At 40.7% G+C, this 20860-nt stretch overlaps 1 protein-coding gene across 2 annotated transcripts in view; it reads left to right on the top strand.

Moving 5' to 3' along the window:
- SLCO2A1 (solute carrier organic anion transporter family member 2A1) overlaps nucleotides 1-20860 on the top strand; it is a 99173-nt gene that overhangs the window by 38994 nt on the left and 39319 nt on the right. For both annotated transcript variants that reach the window (XM_089671225.1, XM_089671224.1), the window contains exons 2-3: nucleotides 13294-13431; nucleotides 19829-19991. In XM_089671225.1, coding sequence (XP_089527351.1) covers nucleotides 13294-13431; nucleotides 19829-19991 — 301 coding nt within the window. The remainder of the gene's footprint in view (nucleotides 1-13293; nucleotides 13432-19828; nucleotides 19992-20860) is intronic.

Genomic DNA, 20860 nt, shown 5'->3' with positions numbered 1-20860 from the left:
TTCTTTATCTCAATGAGTTTTTCTTAAAGCTAAAGTGATGTCTTATATTTTTTTACTTGTTATGTAGCCTGGCTGCAGTAAAGATCATGGCATTACCTGCTGCTCCCTGGGCAGCATTGGTAATGGGAGTAGTTGGTAAGGGGAATGTTGGACCGCTGGAGATGCTCTACATAAGAGTTGTGGTCAAGCTCTCCAGTATGATGCAGACACAAGGCAACTCTTGCAGTGTTAAGCACACATAGGGGTGTATTTATAACAAAAAATGCATAGCCAGAGATTGTCTATTGAAGAAATACCATGGGTAGGGAGGTTGTGCTCACCCCAGTGTTGCTTTGAATAATATGGCTGTAGTGGAATGATCTAAAGCTCTACACCTTCTCTTTTTTATGTCTATTATTTGTAGCGTAATCTATTACATTTTTGCACAGTGTTATACTGTAAAATGCAAAAATATAGATTTTTTGGAAGAAATTGCATAGCTATTAGTCCAGCTAAACTGCTGATACATCTGTTCAGTATGAATAAGGCAAAATCAAATATTCTCTAATTCCTTTACAGGTTGAATGTAATTCATTCTGTAGCACCCTTGTCTTAAACAGGGCTACTAGTAAATTTAGTAATGCTGCGTTGTAGGCAACCTGGTTAATTTGTAGTCTTTGACCATTTGGGTTTCTCCTAAGCCTGGTGATGCTGTGGTTCCTCCCTTCTTTCAATAAGTGGCACTGTTACCTTTGTCATTAGCAGGATGGAATGCAGTAAAGCTGGGTTATGAATATGCATACTTTTCTCGGCTAATCAGTAGGAGTTTTTTGGCCGCATGCTAGCAGAAAGTATAAATATTTGGGGAGGTCAGGTGATCGGTGTCTTCCCACCCAGACCTTGGTCTGGTGTGGATGAGTGAGGAACTTCTATCCTGGTTAGGTCGGAAGCCTAAGGCCTAGCCATGTGCTCAAGGCTGTGCTAGAGAGAGAGCCTGTTTGTTGTCTGGATGCATGAAGTAAAGGATGGAGACCTGAGATGAAGTACCAGAAGTGACTCTGCCATAGACCGGGGAACTTTGGAGAGCCTGGGACAGCATCAAGATGGTCTCATCCAAAGGATACCTTCACGTCCTTGTGAGTTTTCTTTTTGTTGCTATGGGAGACAGCTGTTGCTATTAAAGTACAGATTGATGGTTACAGCTTAAAGTCTCTCTTCCTGTACGGCTGTCTACTCCCATTTCGTTTGTCTAAGGAGTCTGCTAGTCTTTTTGATTTAACCACTTGCCTACCGGGCACTTTCACCCCCTTCCTGCCTAGGCCAATTTTCAGCTTTCAGCGCTGTCACACTTTGAATGACAATTGCGCAGTCATGCAACACTGTACCCATGTGACATTTTTATCATTTGTTTGAGACAGATAGAGCTTTCTTTTGGTGGTATTTAATTACCACTGGGTTTTTTATTTTTTGACAAACAAACCAAAAACAACTGAAAATGTTGAAAAAAAAGTTTATTTCTTAGTTTCTGTTATAAAATTTTGTAAATGAGTAATTTTTCTCCTTTACTGATGTGCGCTAATGAGGCTGCAGTGATGGACACTGATAGACTGCACTGATGAGGAGGCACTGGTAGGTGGCACTGATAGGCATCACTGCTGGGCATTCACAGACATCACTGATGGGCACTGAAAGGTGATACTCATATATGGCACTGATAGGAGGCACTGACTGGCACTGTTAGGCGGCACTGATTGGAACTGTTAGGTGGCACTGAAGGGCATTGATAGGCGGCACTGACTGGCACTGATAGGCGGCATTGACTGGCACTGATTGGCAGCACTCCTAGGCGACACTGACTGGCACTGATAGGTGGCACTGATAGGCAGCTCAGATGGGCACTGATATGTGGCATTGATGTGCACTAGTAGACACTGATATGTGGTACTGATGGGCACTGACAGGTTGCATTGATGGGCAATGACAGGTGGTATTGATGGACACTGACAGGTGGCACTGATGGGGCTACATTGATCATCAGTGTTCTGATGATCAGTGTAGATGTCCCTTCTCAGGAATGCCGATTACTAGCTCTCCTCTCCTCATGAGCTGTCAGCGTGACAGCTCGTGAGGAGAGAAATGTCGATAACCGGCATTTGCTTATTTACATGCGATCAGCTGTGATTGGACACAGCTGATCACATGACAGAGCTGAAGTCATCAGGTCTTTCCGCTGATCAGTGTTCAGCTGTGTCCCAGGGACAGAGCGCACTACCGATCGCTGCGCTATGCTCCCCCGAGGGCGTGCTTGCGCAGTTAGAGTGGGAGGACGTCATATGACGTCCTCCCAGAACAAGAGAACCGCCTTGCGCCCATCATTTCCTCATATGGCGGGCGGGAGGCGGTTAAGGGTGTCCTGTGCCCCAACCCCCTCCCCCTGAGTTTTTCTTTTGCTGTTGTGATCAATAAAACTAATTTGTGTGTATTCCAAGAGTGACTGGTGCCCATTTTTCTACACTGTCCACCACCCACCATGCCTAGCAACCTGCACCCTGAGGTGAAATGTCAGCCTTCCCTGTCTTTGGGGGTAACCACCATGCTCCTGGAGGTCAGGGGGGCACTACAAGTTACAGAAAGTAGAGTGAATCTTCAGCTCCATTTAGTGACCATATTGAATAATGTAACATTTGACTAGTTGAGGAACATTTTGACCCATTTGCACAGGATGAATGTATCGCAGTTTGGGTGGACACATAGCTATTAATATTGTGTATAAATAGTGAACATTAAAAAATGCCATATCCTTTATCTGCCACCTGCAGCTTCATTTTTTGTGCCAAGATCTACTATGTCAAAAACAAACCATTCAGCATGGGTACTTACAATTGGTAGTCTTTTTTTTACTATGCTTAAATATAAGGGCAGAAAATGGCAGAGAGAATAATACAGAAATTCAAGTCTAGAAAAGAGACACTTGTGAGCTATTTCAATGTTGCAATACAAAAGGATATTCACAAAATATACTTCCTGTGGTTTTCCTACTAAATGTCTGATTTGTTTTGCTTGAGCTGTAATTTCTTACCCATTCCATGAGATCACCCATAAAAAAGATAAAACATCCATGTCTGATGAAATAATACCCCCCTGATGTTTCAAGAAAGACACTTTATTTTCCTTTCCTGACTCATTTCTTCCTGCACTAGAATGTCTGAGGAACTTTATGACCATCTTACGCCACACGCGGGCACGTAGATACTTAGTACAGAGAGCGGTAACCTATAACAAAAGGCAAAGAAAGTAAAGCTGGCCATATGCATTCCTGACAAACTGACCCAAATGCTCTCAGTGAGTGGCCTTGGCTGCCCTTCTGTGTTAGACAAACACTGATCATTTGATTGACTTTTGTTGAACAAGTCTGCTGGAAAATTTGGGCCAAACAGTGGCTGCAACCAAGCAGTTGCAGTTTCTGTTCAAGTGTCAGAGTACAACAACCCAGCAGGGGAATTTTTCCACACTATGTAGCATGAATGGAGGTGCTGTATTTGTTAAGGTGGGTACAGATAGATCAACATTTGTTTGTGTGTCCCTCCCTGGCCATGCTGGAAAACTTTCATTTCATCAGTGGCTACAGCCCCTAATTAGTGTATTCTGACAGCAGAGGAGCCTCGCTATCAGAATACAGTGGTCCAGTGGGGAGAATCCTGCTTGTTTGGATGGGGAATACATTTGTTTGTTTTTTTCGTTCAGTCCCATGGCAGTCCCCAGATATCAATTTTTTAAATTCAGCCTACAGGCTAAACAAAATAAATCTAACAGTGTATCGCTGGCCTAGATAATACATTTCTTAATTTGTGCTGCACATAATAGGTCCTAACAAACAGACATGAGCTGGTGACCTGAAATGCTTAAAAAAGTAGCAAATGCAAAAACAAAACATGGTTCATAGATATATATTCTAAATAGTAGCCACTTCCCGACCACCCTATAGCAGAAATACTGCTACAGGGTGGCACGGGTGCACAAAACCACATATATATACGTGATTTTGCATTTCTGGGTAGGTGGTACGCCATACCCACACTGTCATTCGTGGCCACTGCTGTCAATCACTGGGTCCCTGCCGGTAATTACTCACCGGTGCCCAGTGATTTCTTGAAGATCTCTGACGGGAGGAGAACTGTTTTGTTTACTAGAATGTGAAAATGGTATAGCGAGCGCTACAGACAGGAGTGTATAAGCAGCTAGAACACCAAAAAAGGCAACCAACCAACCTTACAATAATCAATAAAAAGAGAAAATAGGTGCAGCCCTGACCCTCTGAGGACGTGCATCGCACGAAACGCGTCAGGGGGGGCTACAGCTTATGGACATCTAGCCACTATATGTGGCCAACGTTTATGGTCAGTACTTTTTGTTGTTTCACCCCTTTTTTTGACTAATAAACCCAAGTCATACAGCATCACACTATGTGGCGTCCTTTATTGGGCTCTCTTTGAGAGTACCACCTCCCGCAGTGCCTATCTGGACTAAGGAGTATTTCTGACGCCCACACGGTTTGATGAATCCTGGCTACTGTTCTTCGTGGTGAAACAGAGGATAGTACGGAGTGCGATCTGACCAGAGCCCTGAAGGTGGAGAGAATTTGCTGAATATACTTCTCTACATGCGTTATTTAAACGCACCTCTGGTGAGTGCGCACTCTATCTGTTCCTAGGATTTTTCATCTCTCACAACCACTGATCTGGGATGAGGACTTTTCATTTCCTACTGATTAGCGCACTGTTTACCATTGTATCACATCTTGCATCTCTTTGATCATTGGCATTTAGATGCATATATAATTTATAGAGAATTTTTTTCTGTATTCTGATTATAGCGCTGCACCTATTTTCTCTTTTTATTGTTTTGTTTACTAACTGCACAGCCATCCAAAGCAGTGTGATTACAGTAAAGCACACTGACACAGACCCTAGTAAAACACTCCCTGCACACAGTTAATCCTTTGATCGCCCCTCATGTTAACCCCTTACTGCCCTGTGCCATTAGTACAGTGTCAGTGCTTTTTTTAGCACTGATCACTGTATTGGTGTCACTGGGGCAAGTCAGTTCCCCCCAGTGTCAGAATGTCCACTGTAGTCCCGCTTTAAGTTGCTGATCGCTTCCATTACTAGTAAAAACAAAAAAAAATCCCAGTATATACAGTCATGGCCGAAATTGTTGGCACCCTTGATATTTTTCCTGAAAATCAAGTATTTCACACAAAAAAGGTATTGCATTAACACATGTTTTGCTATACACATGTTTATTCCCTTTGTATGTATTGGAACAAATATAAAACAGAGGCAGAAAAGCAAATATGACATAATGTCACACAAAACCCCAAAAATGGGCTGGACAAAAGTATTGGCACCCTTAACTTAATATTTGGTTGCACACCCTTTGGAAAACATAACTGAAATCAGTCGCTTCCTATAACCATCAATAAGCTTCTGACACCTCTCACCCGGAATTTTGGACCACTCTTCCTTTGCAAACAGCTCCAGGTCTCTCTTATTGGAAGGACACCTTTTCCCAACAGCAATTTTAAGATCTCTCCACAGGTGTTCAATGGGATTTAGATCTGGGCTCATTGCTGGCCACTTCAGAGCTCTCCAGCGCTTCTTTGCCATCCATTTCTGAGTGCTTTTTGACGTATGTTTGGGGTCATTGTCCTGCTGGAAGACCCAGGATCTTGGACGCAAACCCAGCTTTCTGACACTGGGCCCTACAGTGCGACCCAAAATCCTTTGGTAATCCTCAGATTTCATGATGCCTTGCACACAGTCAAGGCACCCAGTGCCAGAGGCAGCAAAACAACCCCAAAACATCATTGAACCTCCACCATATTTTACCGTAGGTACTGTGTTTTGTTCTTTGTAGGCCTCATTCCGTTTTCGGTAAACAGTAGAATGATGTGCTTTACCGAAAAGCTCTATCTTGGTCTCATCTGTCCACAAGACGTTTTCCCAGAAGGCTTTTGGCTTACTCAAGTACATTTTGGCAAACTGTAGTCTTGCTTTTTTATGTCTCTGTGTCAGCAGTGGGGTCCTCCTGGGTCTCCTGCCATAGCGTTTCATTTCATTTAAATGTCGACGGATAGTTCGCGCTGACACTGATGCTCCCTGAGCCTGCAGGACAGCTTGAATGTCTTTGGAACATGTTTGGGGCTGCTTATCCACCATCCGGACTATTCTGCGTTGCAATCTTTCATCAATTTTCCTCATCCGTCCACGACCAGGGAGATTAGCTACAGTGCCATGGGTTGCAAACTTCTTGATAATGTTGCGCACTGTGGACAAAGGCAAATCTAGTTCTCTGGAGATGGACTTGTAACCTTGAGATTGTTGATATTTTGCCACAATTTTGGTTCTCAGGTCCTCAGACAGTTCTCGTCTCCTCTTTCTGTTGTCCATGCTTAGTGTGGCACAGACAGACACACAATGCAAAGGTTAAGTGAACGTCTCTCCTTTTTATCTGCTTTCAGGTGTGATTTCTATATTGCCCACACCTGTTACTTGCCCCAGGTGAGTTTACAGGAGCATCACATGCTTGTAACATTCTTATTTATCCGCAGTTGTGAAAGGGTGCCAATACTTTTGTCCAGCCCATTTTTGGAGGTTTGTGTTACATTATGTCGAATTTGCTTTCTTTCCTCCCTTTTTTTGTTTTGTCCCAATACACACAAAGGGAATAAACATGTGTATAGCAAAACATGTGTTAATGCAATACGTTTCGTGAGAAATACAGTTGCAAGAAAAAGTATGTGAACCCCTTGGGATTACGTGGAATTTTGCATGAATTGGGCATAAAATGTGCTCTGAACGTCATCTAAGTCACAACAATAGAAGAACACAGTCTGCTGAACATAATACTACACAAACATTAGATGTTGCCATGGTTTAATTGCATATAACATGTAAACATTCACAGTGCAGGGAGGAAAAAGTATGTGAAGCCCTAGCTTAATGACTTCTCCCAGAGCTAATTGGAGCCAGGAGTGAGCCAACCTTGACTCCAATCAGTGTGATGATATTGGATGTGTTGCTGACAGCTGTCCTGCCCTTAAAAAAACACACACCTGTTTTGGGTTTACTGGTTTCAAGAAGCACTGTCTGATGTGAACCATGTCTCGCAGAAAAGCGCTCTCAGAAGACCTACGATCAAGAATTGTTGACTTGCATGAAGCTGGAAAGGGTTACAAAAGTATCTCCAAAAGCCTTGATGTTCATGTGTCCATGGTAAGACAGACTGTCTACAAATGGAGAAAGTTTAGCACTGTTGCTACTCTCCCTAGGCGTGGTCGTCCTGTAATAATGACTGCAAGAACACAGCGCAGAATGCTGCATGAGGTAAAGAAGAATCCCAGAGTGTCAGCTAAAGACCTACAGAAATCTCTGGCACATGCTAACATTTTTGTTGACACATCTACAATAAGGAAAACATTAAACAAGAATGGAGTACATGGGAGGACACCACGGAGGAAGCCATTGCTGTCCAAAAAGAATATTGCAGCACGTTTGAAGTTTGCAAAAGAGTACCTGGATGTTCCACAGCACTACTGGCAGAATATACTGTGGACAGATGACACCAAGATTGAGTTGTTTGGGAAGAACACACAACACTATGTGTGGAGAAAAAAAGGCACAGCACACCAACATCAAAACCTCATCCCCACTGTGAAACATGGCGGAGGGAGCATCATGGTTTGGAGCTGCTTTGCTGCCTCAGAACCTGGACGGATTGTTGTCATTGATGGGAAAATAAATTCCAGAGTTTATCAAGACATTTTGCAGGAAAACGTACGACCATCTGTCCGCCAACTGAAGCTCCGCAGAGGATGGGTGATGCAACAGGACAATGACCCAAAGCATACAAGTAATTCAACAAAACAATGGCTGCAACAGCACAGAATACGCCTTCTGGAGTGGCCCAGTCAGAGTCCTGACCTCAACCCGATTGAAATGCTGTGGCATGACCTTAAGAGAGCGAATCACACCAGACATCCCAAGAATATTGCTACACTGAAACAGTTTTGTGAAGAGGAGTGGTCCAAAATTACTCCAGATGGTTGTGCAGGTCTGATCTGCAACTACAGGAAACGTTTGGTTGAGGTTATTGCTGCCAAAGGAGGGTCAACCAGTTATTAAGTCCAAAGGTTCACATACTTTTTCCTCCCTGCACTGTGAATGTTTACATGTTATGTGCAATTAAACCATGGCAACATCTAATGTTTGTGTAGTATTATGTTCAGCAGACTGTGTTCTTCTATTTTTGTGACTTAGATGATGTTCAGAGCACATTTTTTGCCCAATTCATGCAAAACTCCATGTAATCCCAAGGGGGTCACATACTTTTTCTTGCAACTGTACATGATTTCCTGGAGAAATATCAAGGGTGCCAACAATTTCGGCCATGACTGTATACTGACATTTGTAAATGAACCTTCACGTAAACCAATTAATTTACATGTATTGGGATTTTTGTTTACCAAAGACATGTCGCAGAATACATTTTGGCCTCAATTTATGATGAAATTTGATTTTTTATATTTTTTTACTGGACATGTTTAATAGCAAAAAGTCAAAAAATATTGTTCATTTTCTCAAAATTGTTGGCCTTTTTTCTTTATAGCGCAAAAAATTAAAAATGCACAGGCGATCAAATACCACCGAAAGAAAGCTCAGTTCGTGGGGAAAAAAAAGACGTAAATTTCATTTGGGTGCAGCATTGCATGACAGTTAAAATAACGCAGCGCCGTAATGCAAAATATGGCCTGGTGAGGAAGGGGGTTAAATCCTCAGGAGGGCAAGTGGGTAGTTAATAACCTCTTTCTGTTAGGGTCTATTCACACTATTACATTGCAATATAACATGCGTTGGTGCGCGCTGCTGTGTCTTTCATTCTGAAGGGCACCACAACAAACCTCTGAAATGCATGTGCACTGCAACACAACACAACACAGCACAACACATTGTATTCTGTGCATTTCACTGGAATAGAATGCAGCCTGCCCTAATTTTATGTGCGTAACCGTGCGTAACTTTCATTTTGAATGGGCGGGTTAACACAACATTAGTCAGTGTGTCCATTGCAGTGCACAGCCAATATTTTTTCTATATTGCTAGCGTGGGAAGGGTTTCTGCCAGGCTTCTATTTCTGTCTATGACTAGATCAGGGAGATTTCCCTCATTCCCTGTCCCTGAGACACCAGGCAATACACCGGGGGGGTATTTCTTACCAAGACAGGAAGGCAGAGACCGCAATATATATACAATGTCAGCTCTAACCTTACTTCACTCTACTAAATATGTTCCCATTGGAGGCCTCAGCCCTTCCCAACTCATTGCAAAACAAACTAAACATCTTGGCTGTTCAACTGTTAAAAAAAAATCTTGGCTGTAATTGGTCTTTAAATAAGCCTCCGTTCTTTTACAATGCTTTTAAAAGGAAGATAAGTAAATATAAAAAAATCCCATTGGGTTATTTGATAGGAAAAAATTAGAGTTCTGGATAGAGATATTTACAGGATTTCGAGGAAATAGACCCTGGATAGAAACATTTTCTTACATATTTTGCAGCTTATTCACCAGATTTAAAAAGATCACCATAGCTGGGACCTCACCTGGAGACTCTCGCTTATCAGTTTGATTACTGGATCTTCAAGCTTTTCAGTAGAGTCACTATTCATGTCAGCCATTGACAGGAGCCATCAACTGGTGCTGGTGAGGAGAGACTACTGGGTCTCACCGTAATCATCATTGCCCATGTACTGTCACATTTGTCTATTTGTTGCCTACATGTTTTAAAGACTGGCCATTTGTTGCTCGTATATTGTCAGGACTGCTATTTTTTCCTACATATTTTGAAGCCAGCTTTGTTTATTTTCAGGAGATCTAGTAATAAGTTTGATTACTAGAACTCCGAGCCACCACCACCAGTAGTTCCAGTATTCCTGTCATCAAAAGGCTGGAACCAAAAACTGGTGCTGGTGAGAAGGAGAGAGCCGGGAGGAAGTGTGAACTTTTATTTCTCCTCCAGCTCTCTCCATTAGTAACAAAGAATACATGTTGCATGTTGTTGGAAGCCTGTAATAAAGGGATGGTGGTGGTGGTGAGAGGCATTCTGGGTTCCTGTAATGTCATTGCTGTGGTATTGTAGCAATTGCCTATTTGTTGCTCATGTATTGTAAAGATTGCCAATTTGTTGATCATATATTGTCAGGATTGCTACGTTTTGCCTACATGTTGTTAAGCAAGCTTTGTTAACCTAAAGGAGCAGAAACTGTTTGTACTGAGTCTGAGTATTGTCATATTAAAGCATTTACAGGTATATTGGCAAATGGTATTAATAGTTTTCTTTTATCCAAGAAAATGTTTATTGAAGAGACATACAGTAAATACACAGGCAACACGTATTAACAGCTTTTGTAATATGAATGTAACCAAGTTACAAAAAAGTTGACTGTTTTTTTTAATATAGCCTTACAGCCAAACTCTAGTTTTTTGGGTTTTGTTTTGGCTAGAATGGAAAAGGTTAGACCTCAGTTGTGTTTTTATTACAGTATGTTGATGACACAGCCCCCTACATTCTGTACTGGAGACCACATAGGAGGTGAGGAGAACTTCCACAATAGGGATTAAGATGGTTATAAAAAAAACCATGCAGATGTGCTAACTCTTTCCCACTCCACCCTTCTTCTACTGTCACTTTTGGGGAAATTCTGCTCCCTTCCTGCCCTGGTAACCACACAGGAAGTGAAAGAACATTTTCCCAAAAGAAAAGACAACTCAAAACAGCAGCAAACAGATGTTCTAATGTTTCCCCACTCTACCCAGAACTGAAAAAAAATATTTTGTCTAGCGTTTTTAAGTGAAATTAAAAAAAAATATTAAGTAGGCTTTAAAAGGGATTGGCTCTAAAAACAATGCAGCTGGAACACCATTTCTACAGATTCACAATTACTTTTAACCTTAAAAAAAGCCTTTTCTGATGGAAACATGGATGCTCAATTGTTAACTTTTCATTCTGCAGATTTCATGTTTTCAGGCTTTCATGTTGATCATCTGGTTGCAATACTCTGAGTTAGTAATCCAGAACAAGTGTGCAGATAAGGACTTCTGATTTTACATTAAGAATAACTCCAAGTGTTAGTGAACTTTAAAGAGGATCTTCACCCTAGAAGGAAAAAAAATAAAAGCCAGCAGCTAAAAATACTGTAGAACGAAAAAGGACACTTACACGTGTCTAGGGATCCAGAGCTGTGCTCACTGGAGCCAGGTGTTCCCTGGGTGTTTTCTGGTCCCCGGTGCCGGCATTTTTACTGTGGGAAGCCGGCTGTGACTCCTTGTGGCTTCACAACTGGCTTCTCACTGCATATGCACTAGCCAACCTGCACCCTGTGAATGGTTGAAGCCTCCTTGGACCTGTCATGTGTCCCAGAGGGCTGTAGACAAAAAGAGGGGGGGCCAAACATCCACTTGGATCAGCTAGGTAATGGAAGTAGGAGTAGGTAACTATCAAAATTCGGTACCCACTCTCCCCAAGTGGGGGGGGGGGGAGTGGATCTAAAGTGGAACTTCCCCTTTTGGGTGAAGTTCCACTTTAAATAGTTCATTTGACTAAGCTGGTCCAAACAAGTTATTTCCTTCAGTAACACATGCAGCTGTATGTTCTGTATAAACTGTATGTAGCATCAACTACATACAGTACACAGCACTGTGCTCCATCAGTGGTACAGGGACTTTTGAAGTACTAAATCTTTCTGTGCTTTTACCAGCAATTTTTAAACTTCAGTCCCACTATGGTCAGGCACTACCCACCCTTGGGTGACGCCATTATTATGCATGCATAGATGCACCCATGAGGCTCTGACTGGCCTTCGGGTCCTGGCAGAGCCCGACGGCCCATCTGCACACTTGCAAAAGGGATCCCACTCACACCAAAGACAAGGAAAATCTCAGACTTCCCTGTTCCCAGTCTTTTTGTGGGAACCAAGCCATGCTGCATATCTGTGCATGCGCAGGAAAGAGCATCTTGCCTAGGCAAAAAAAGCAAAATGCTGCTTTGTAGCACAAATAAAGTATATTGTACAAAAAAATGTCCCTTGGTAAGAAAGGTTTGGGGGAGGAGGCAAGGGAGCACAAGATATCATTTTGGGTGAAGGTCTGCTTTAGGATGATCACAGGGTCTCTTTAACAGCGTTGCCTTTTAACCAAAATTAATTTTACAGCACATATAATAACCTGATACTTACCTAATCTAGTTTGTCTTCTCTGGAGACATGCTTACAGATATAATTTAGTGTATTGTACAACTCAGTTTATATAGGATAGTCATACTTCCTTATCATCTCTTTTATTTAATGTGGGCCTTTGTGGTTGGTGAGTAATCAAGTGAACCACAATTACAGGACAAGACTACAAGGGTGTCAGGTACAGACAGGGAACTTTGATACCACACTATACGTCACAAATGTAGGTTACTAAAGGTTTGCAGGATAATATTTAAAGATCAATCAGCCCTAGGCACATATGACTGATAACACCATTTCTCCTCCACCTCTTTTTACTTACAATATTATGCAAATATTACAGCTAAATATAAACCAGATTGCACTACAGAATCTGTTCTATATGCAAAGCTATTGCTGTAGTATACAGTCCTCTAAGAGTCTGTGGAAAAAGGGATGACAGCTGCATGTGAATTACAGATGGTCTTATGAATCCTCCTAATAGCCCCCTCTTGTCTTTAGATCTGCTGCTAAATTGACTTGTATAGAAGCGAGCAAACAAGGCAAAAGGAAAAAGTACAGCACAAACTGTACAGTAAACATCTCTTACTTGGACCCTTTTGGTTTGTTAAATATACCATTGAAAGTGTTTTGTTATTTCTGTTTGATAAACTCAAAAAAAATCTTTTTGATCTTGCCAGAAAATTTTGATAGTTGATAATTTGCTGTGCTGTTTGCCTGTGCCGACTGTTATTAATTACCTAAGTTGTGGACAATATGAGAGGGACATATTTCTGTACTCCTACCTCCTTCTGTTATCCTGATACAAATGAGTGTTATCATCCTAGGACTGGAATGTACAGTATAACTGGCAGCATCACCAGGTCAAAATAAAGCAAAAAAACTAATAAGAAAACAAAAGTAGCCACCCCATCTAATCATTGATAACCTGCCAGATATAAATTTTTGTTTGTGGGTTTGGATCCACATTCATATCACTGATACAGCTATAAGTGGAGAACTAACTGATATCTGTTTCTACCTCTCAGGTGTTTGTACTTTGCCATGCGCTACTTCAGCTCTCTCAGCTCCTGTATAGTGCATACTTCAAGAGCAGCTTAACTACAATTGAGAAGAGATTTGGTCTTTCAAGTTCCTCTTCTGGTCTCCTCTCCAGCATCCATGAAGTAAGTAGAACATTCCGATCCTGTGGAAACTTTTCTGTATAAAAATTGGATGAAATGACAAGTGATGGGACTGCCCAAAACTACCAGTCTGACATGAGCTTTCACTAACTAATGTGCGCCAAGGAAATGATAGCTTAAATCCAGATGAATTTTGTGGGTACCTTTCCTTTTTCATGTTTAAAAAAAAACAGCATCAGTAGATAGGACTGTACCTACCATAAGGCTCAAGTGTGTTAGAGATTCTGTATATATATAGCCCTACAGAACAGACAGTGCACAGTCTACATGTGTTTATCCGCTGCTTCTCTACAAACAGGAAACAGGAACATTTTATTATAGAGAAAAGACATAGAGTACAACCATAGATGCAGCTACAAACGTATAAACACTGTCATCTACTGGTTGAAGAATATATCTGTAGTTGTTGCACAAAGAATACATGAACATTATATTCCAACACCCCCACTCAGCAACTCCTTATACTAGTCCCATTTCGTATCTCAGTTCTATAAATCTGTTTCAGTTCACTAAGAGGTGTCATTTCTTCATCAGCAGCTCTGATCCACTCTTGTTTCTTATGCGTTGGAAGTCTTTGTATCTCACCTGTGAATCTGGCTCTGGTTTTAATGTTACATGAGCAACAGATATTTGGCTGGGATGTCTTTATTGTTTCCAGTGGATTTCCTGATTGAAGCCTCTTGTAGCCTGGTTTCTTCGTTTACAATATTTGGATCATCTGTATTAATTTATATTTCTGCATCACTTTTTTGCTTATCTTCATGTAACACTGATGTGTAATTTCCCTCACTTTGAAGCATTTGTGTTAGTTCATGACATTTTGAACACACTGAAGTTTAATTAAGTGTTCTTGCATGGCAAGTCCACTTACTGTTATCTCACATATATATTCTTATTATTATAGCCAAATTTACCACCCTAACTCCTCCCACAGTTTTTACACTACATAGACAGTAATATACCGAAACGTGCGGATTGTTCCCGATTGGTGTGCTATTACTTTGTGGAACGTTTCGCCGAATGGTTCACAAAATATTAGCGTTTTTGTGGTGAAATTGGTCCCATAGGAATGAATGGCCGAATGTTCAAAACTAGAGTGGGAGCTGACAAAAGGTAGAGTGTGAGCTGAAAAATCAGAACATGATTTCTAAACTGCCACCACTCCCTCATTTTCAAGCCCATCTACACAAATCTTATATCAAAACGTTCAGCTATCCCTGCTGCCACTAAAAATGTCCACGGCTAAGCCATAGTCCTGATAGTTTTCAATATGACCATTTCTTTGCAACTCACGCCACCCATTGACATTCATTGAAACTCCCCTCTAGCCACCTAAAATTTGAAGGGCAATTTCTAAACTGCAACTGTGCCTTCATTTTCTATCTTTCAGAGACATACTATGCATCAAAATGTAGGTCTGGGTCTTGTGATTCTCACAATATAAAGCTCTTCGGTGTAGGATTTATAATTTTTAAACTACAACCGTTTGAAGATGGCAACCGCCAGTGAAGTGAGCAAGTTGGAGCAGTTTGTGTTTAACCGCTCTTCTTTGCCCTTGCTTTAGAGTGAGTTGCCATAGGAACCCAGGTGTGTGAGCAGGCAGCAGAGTGACAAAAGCTAGAGTGTGAGCTATCAAGCTTGCCATGTGCACTTTTTAAATTTGATCAATCAATTGGTTAGTGTAATGTTTACTATCTTTACTCACTCCAAACACTCCACAGTTACTCTGCCCACTCCATAAAGTTACTCTGCCCAGTCCAACCTTTTCACAGTTACTCCAGCCACTCCAACCACACAACAGTATCTCAAGCCACTCCACCCAGTTACTGCGCCCACTTCAGTTGTAGACTACTGGTGGAGGCAAGAACACTTCACACAATTTCCCCAGAAATTGTAACTTTTCTAGTTGACAATTACACTTCTACTGATGGTTACCTTGTTTGTGCCTTTTGAGATTCACCCCACAAGTACACCTACCTTTGCACAAGCATCCCATTTTTGTAAATTTTTTGGGGGGATGTGCACATAGGCTTTGCTTCTAAAAATCTTTAGATGATTCAAATTAGGGGCTTTTCCATACCACAGTTCATATGGAGCTTTCTCAGTTGATTTTCCTGGTAGTCAATTTTGGAGATAGCATTCAATCATAATTGCATCCTTCTATTATGTGGTTGGCATATCTGCATCAAACAGCATGGTTCTTCCACTCTCACAGAGTATGGTTCATTCTTTCTGCAACCCCATTTTGTTCTGGATAGTATTGTACAACAGTTTTAAAAATTATGGCATACTTACTGACAATGTTAAACCCCTGTATATTCAGTTTCATTGTCTGTGCGCAATACACTCTGTATTTTGCCAGAATTGCTGCTTACTTGAGCCAAATACTGTTCACGTTTCTCTGGTATTTCACTTTTGTTGTGTAACAGATATAGTGTAGCATACCTGGAGTAATCATCTATAAAAGTGAAAAAAGACCTCTTCTTTCCTGGAGTCACTTTTTCCATTGGACCACAAAGATCTGAATGAATTAAGTCCAAAGGATTTTAGCTCTGTTCTTACTCGGCTTTGGGAAGGCCTTTCTTGTAATTTTTCCTTTTATACAGCTGGTGCATGTCATTGATCACATGGAATCATTTCTATTCCACTTGCATAGTCATTCTCAATTGATTTCTTTATTATGCTGGGACTTCTGTGCCTAAGTCGTCTGTGCCACGTGCTAATGCAGTTTGAATGTTTTTCCTCCTTGGTTGTATTATCAACCTCATTGCAGTTACGCTGATACAGTTCATCTGAAGTTTAGCCTTTTCAAGTAAGATATCCCCTATTGTGAAGGCACAACTGTCATCTTAGAAGGTCACTATGTTTCCTTTTTTTGTGAGCTTCTTCGCTGAAAAAAGATTAGGAACATACAGGACATTTTTCACATGTATCTTTCCATAACACTCTGGGAAATAGGACAGTAAGATAAACCATCTCCTATTCCTTCTGATTCCATTATTCACCCATTAGTTGTGATTTTTTTTGGTTTTACTCTGGTCAAGGTGAATAAAGCAATCTCTGTCATTTGCACCTGACTCAACACACCATGCCTGCAAAGATGAGGTGCAACATTTGGATTGAAAAACATATTTATTATCTGCAGAAATATCAGGTTTTTTCCTTCACACTTTTGGCCTGTTGTAGTTTGGTTTGTTTTTGCATTCTAGCTTTCCAGATTCTGCAATCTGCTTTTAAATGGCCTTGTTTCTTGCACACAAAACAGTCACGTGTTCTGTGTTGCATGTTACTGTGCTTAAAGCAAATGAATACATTGTAAACATCAATGTGCAAAATAGCTATAGTGTAAAAATTTATAAACATTTAATGTGCAAAATCACTTTAAAAGTATATTATCAATCACCGAAGTCCATAAAAATATGCAAGAATTTTTTTCAAAACCACGATTAGGAATAAGTGAACACACTACTATACACATGTGCAAAAGTTTTTCCTCTCAAACAAACTTACCAAATAATATTGACCTCTTACAAAATAAGAAGGTCAAACAGCACTTGATTTAAAGTGCTACTAAACCCACAAAAGTAAAACCAGTCTGTATATGCAGTAAAACATGCTTGGTGTACTCACTGTGGAACCTAAGGGGTTAATCCTCTGCATTGTGTAAAAAGGTTACTTGATCCTCCCCTTCTTCCACAGTCCCCAATCCATCTGCTGATAATACAGAGCCCTAGGAGGCACTCTGCACATGCTCAGTTTGGTGTGTATGTGTAAAGAGAATTTTGTTTTTGTGGGAGGGTGCATGTGATCAGCACAGGGCCAATCAGCATTGTCCAGATAGAAGGTCAGCGGTCATGCAGCTTCATAGGGCAGTCATAGGAGAATAAAAACTTCTCCTACAAGCTTTAACCAGTGCTCGGCCGGACACTGATAGAAGTCACAAGCCTGTTAGATACTGCTAATGAGAAAAGGTATTTAGCAGTTTATATTTACTAAACTAATTCCATTTCCATGTTCTGTGTACTGTGGGAGACTGGACATAATGAATGCAGGATCCTGGGTTTACTAACACTTTAATCTCCCCACATTCAATTAAACTAATGTAGTCCTCTTCCCAAATATACATCAAATAGGGGCAAAATAAGAGGATTCCATAGTAAGACATATTTGGGTAAACTCACAAAGGAAGTGATTAGCCCTGCACTAGGTATGAGAAACTCAGTATCTATCAGGATGCTGCGCAACCTGTAATTCACTTGGGTGCATGTGATCGACCCTCAATGCATGCTAACGTTATAATGCTTTGCCCATGTTGCATTTCATCTCAGAAAGACTTCGGCAGGATTGGTCTATGCACCATTTCTCCATGGCAAATAAAATACCTTCAACTCTAATTTCATTATGGGACAAAAATTAACCACACAGCAATAACTAAACCTATTATTTCCCTATGAAACTAAACACCTGATCCTAAACCACTCCTAAATAAAAAATGAATAGCCAAATCCATATTAATAATTTATTCCATAAATATTATGACACATACACAGTACAGATAAATTATAATATCACCAATCAAATACAAATCGCATATGTCACGTACCTGGATAGTGAGCCTGACGTGAAGAGGCAGACCTCCCGTACAACTCCGGCTTAAGGACCACTGATGGTGAGACAGCGGTCGCAAAGGCATGGTGGGGTATGAGTGCCTGTGATCAGTCCAGTAATAGCTGATGAGCTGATGAGTTGTAGGCAGGAAGCAGGGTTCTAATGCTGGATGGATGGATACTCGAGCAGCGTGCTGAGGATGCAGGGTCAGATGAGCCGAGTTCGGTATCGGTCAGGCAGATCAAGCTTACAGAGGCTGGAGGAAGAGTAGTCAGGTCACAGGCCAGGTTAGCAATGGAAGATCAATCAGATAGGAGCAGGAGCAGAGACAGAAGAATAATCCAAGACAAGCCAGAGGTCAGGTAGCAATCAAGCAGAGATCAGGAACAGGCTGGTTCGGTATAAGGAGACAATCACAGGAATCAGGAAACACAAGCAGGGAAAAGACCATATGGCAATAGGACAACTACTGCAGCCAGTTTAATTAGCCTTTTTGGCACCAGCATTAGTGACAGGCGCGCGCCTGTATGCACGAGTGCGCATGCGAGCATGCACGTGTGCGCACCTATGTCCAAGTGCCTGCACATCTGTTTGGCTCGTAAGGACTCTGTGCATGTGCATACTTGTGTGCCACAGAACTTAACCTGCACTATGGGCAGGCCTTTCCTGACAACATACTACTCATACTAATAAAACAATTTGGATCTATAGCAATGTTTAGACCTTTGGCATTCAATGGTTGTAATTCATAGATCCATCTGGTCTCATCCTTTGCGACTTCCTACCTCATATCCATCCCCTTGTCTAAAGACAACCAGGACCCTTATGATGGGATTCTTTAAAATGTCTCGATAAACTGTTTTTCAGTAAAACGCTTTTTTATATTTTTATTATGTTCAGAAATTCTAATTGATAAATTTCTTATGGTATGACGCACATATTGGAGCCCACATGAACATTTCAGTATATATGTACTGTGGGTTGTATCACAGGAAGTTACGTTTCTAACCTCATATGTTTTTCCTGTGTTGGTTGAAAAATATTTTCTTTTTCTGGAACTTTCTCCATTAGTCCTACAGGCAACATACCTCCTACAAGTATAAAACTCCTTATCTTCAAAAAAGGTTACATTCTTTTTTTGGTGGGTCAATGATAATTTGAACCAATAACCTTGGGGGTCTAAGCAATAATTTTATCCTTTAAAAGGATAGATCAGTATTACTGTAATATCTTCTTCAATTCTTTGTAAAGTATTTTTTTCAGTTTGTCTAATAAAAAGTAGCCCGTCCATATTTTCTATCTTTTCATGAGTTTTCTCTAAAACACCCCTATCATATCTTTTCTGCTCGAATGTATCAATAAGCACCTTGGCTTGATCCCTATAATCAATTAGTGGTTTACAGTTATGTCCAATTCTTACTAGCTGTCCTTTTAGGACCACTGAGAATAATTTAGGATGATGGCAGCTTGAAATAATTATAAAACTATTGCAATCAGTTGATTAAAATGTGTCTTAGTGCATATTCTGTTGTTAATACCCTTAAAAACAGTAAAATCTAGAATTAAGGTTACGCTTATTCTAAATTCCAGGAAATGTAATATCTCCTTTTATGTTTAACACATGCTAGTTCACATAGTCACAGGGATAAAAAATGACAGGCTTTTTTTACTGTGAGCAACACATGCTTCTATCTGTAACTAATAATAATAAGCATTCTGTGAACCCTCGGATATGTTACTGATCTGACCTTTTTGCTCTTGCATGTTTTAGATCAGCAATGCTGTGCTTATAATCTTCATCAGCTATTTTGGAAGTCGCATACACCGGCCACGTGTTATTGGTATTGGTGGCCTGTTGCTAGCTTCGGGGACATTCCTTCTGACAGTGCCGCACTTCCTTTCTGAGAAATATCAGTACACATCACTGGAAAATGGTATGTTTGTGTTTGATAGACTGCTGAGCTTGTTAAGACCATGCCATACTGTTCACCAGAGGCTTGTGGGACATGATGTGCCATGCCTCCTCCTTACATATATTAACTCTAAAAATTAACCCAGTATACTGAAACTAAGCCTGACATTTATTCCTTATTCTAACCTCTATCATCATTCTAAACCATAAATTATTAAATTATTGATATAAGAAAGCACATAACAAGTAATTAAATCCTAACAGCCATATGTTTCTGCTGAAGTTAAAACAGAAATCCAGACAGATAGAATTCATTAAAAATCATTAATAGTAAATAAAGCTAGTGGAAGCATCTGAATTTTTGAACAGCAGTAGAGAAAAGTCAAGTCACCAACCTGGCTGTGTGTGATGGCAGGGCTGTGCAAATCTTATGACTGGATGGATTGACAGGTAAAATACTATGTATGTAATTTACCTGTGTATTTAGCTTTTTGCCTAAAATTCTGTTTTCAGTGGCCATGAAGACAAAACATTATGATTTAGTTTTGGTTGGGTAGGGAAGGGCTAAAATCCCTGCAAGGTTATTTTTTGAGGTTAGTGTGCTGCTGGGGAGATTCTCCCTCACTTACTGCCTTGGAGACAACACAGGAAATGAGAAAAAATCTCCCTGAATTCTCATCATAAACAGTTGCCACCAGAACATTTGTCCCTGTTGAAAGATTCAGTTTCACCTCTTGTTCCCATGATAACTAAAATTTAGGTTTCTTCTGACTTTCTGTCTTAGTGAAAGTGATCATTGAGATTTAGTATCTCCCCAGTGGGGATACAGACCACTCCATGCAAAAACTAAAAAAAATAATTTGCCCAAACAATAAACTGTTGCATGAACTA

Source organism: Staurois parvus, unplaced genomic scaffold, assembly GCF_062004578.1.
Source record: "Staurois parvus isolate SC_StPar_1 unplaced genomic scaffold, SC_StPar_1.0 ptg000102l, whole genome shotgun sequence".
NCBI classification, from domain to species: Eukaryota; Metazoa; Chordata; class Amphibia; order Anura; family Ranidae; genus Staurois; species Staurois parvus.
Note: the sequence above shows the minus strand (reverse complement) of the source record. Positions and strands in the feature narration are given on the sequence as shown.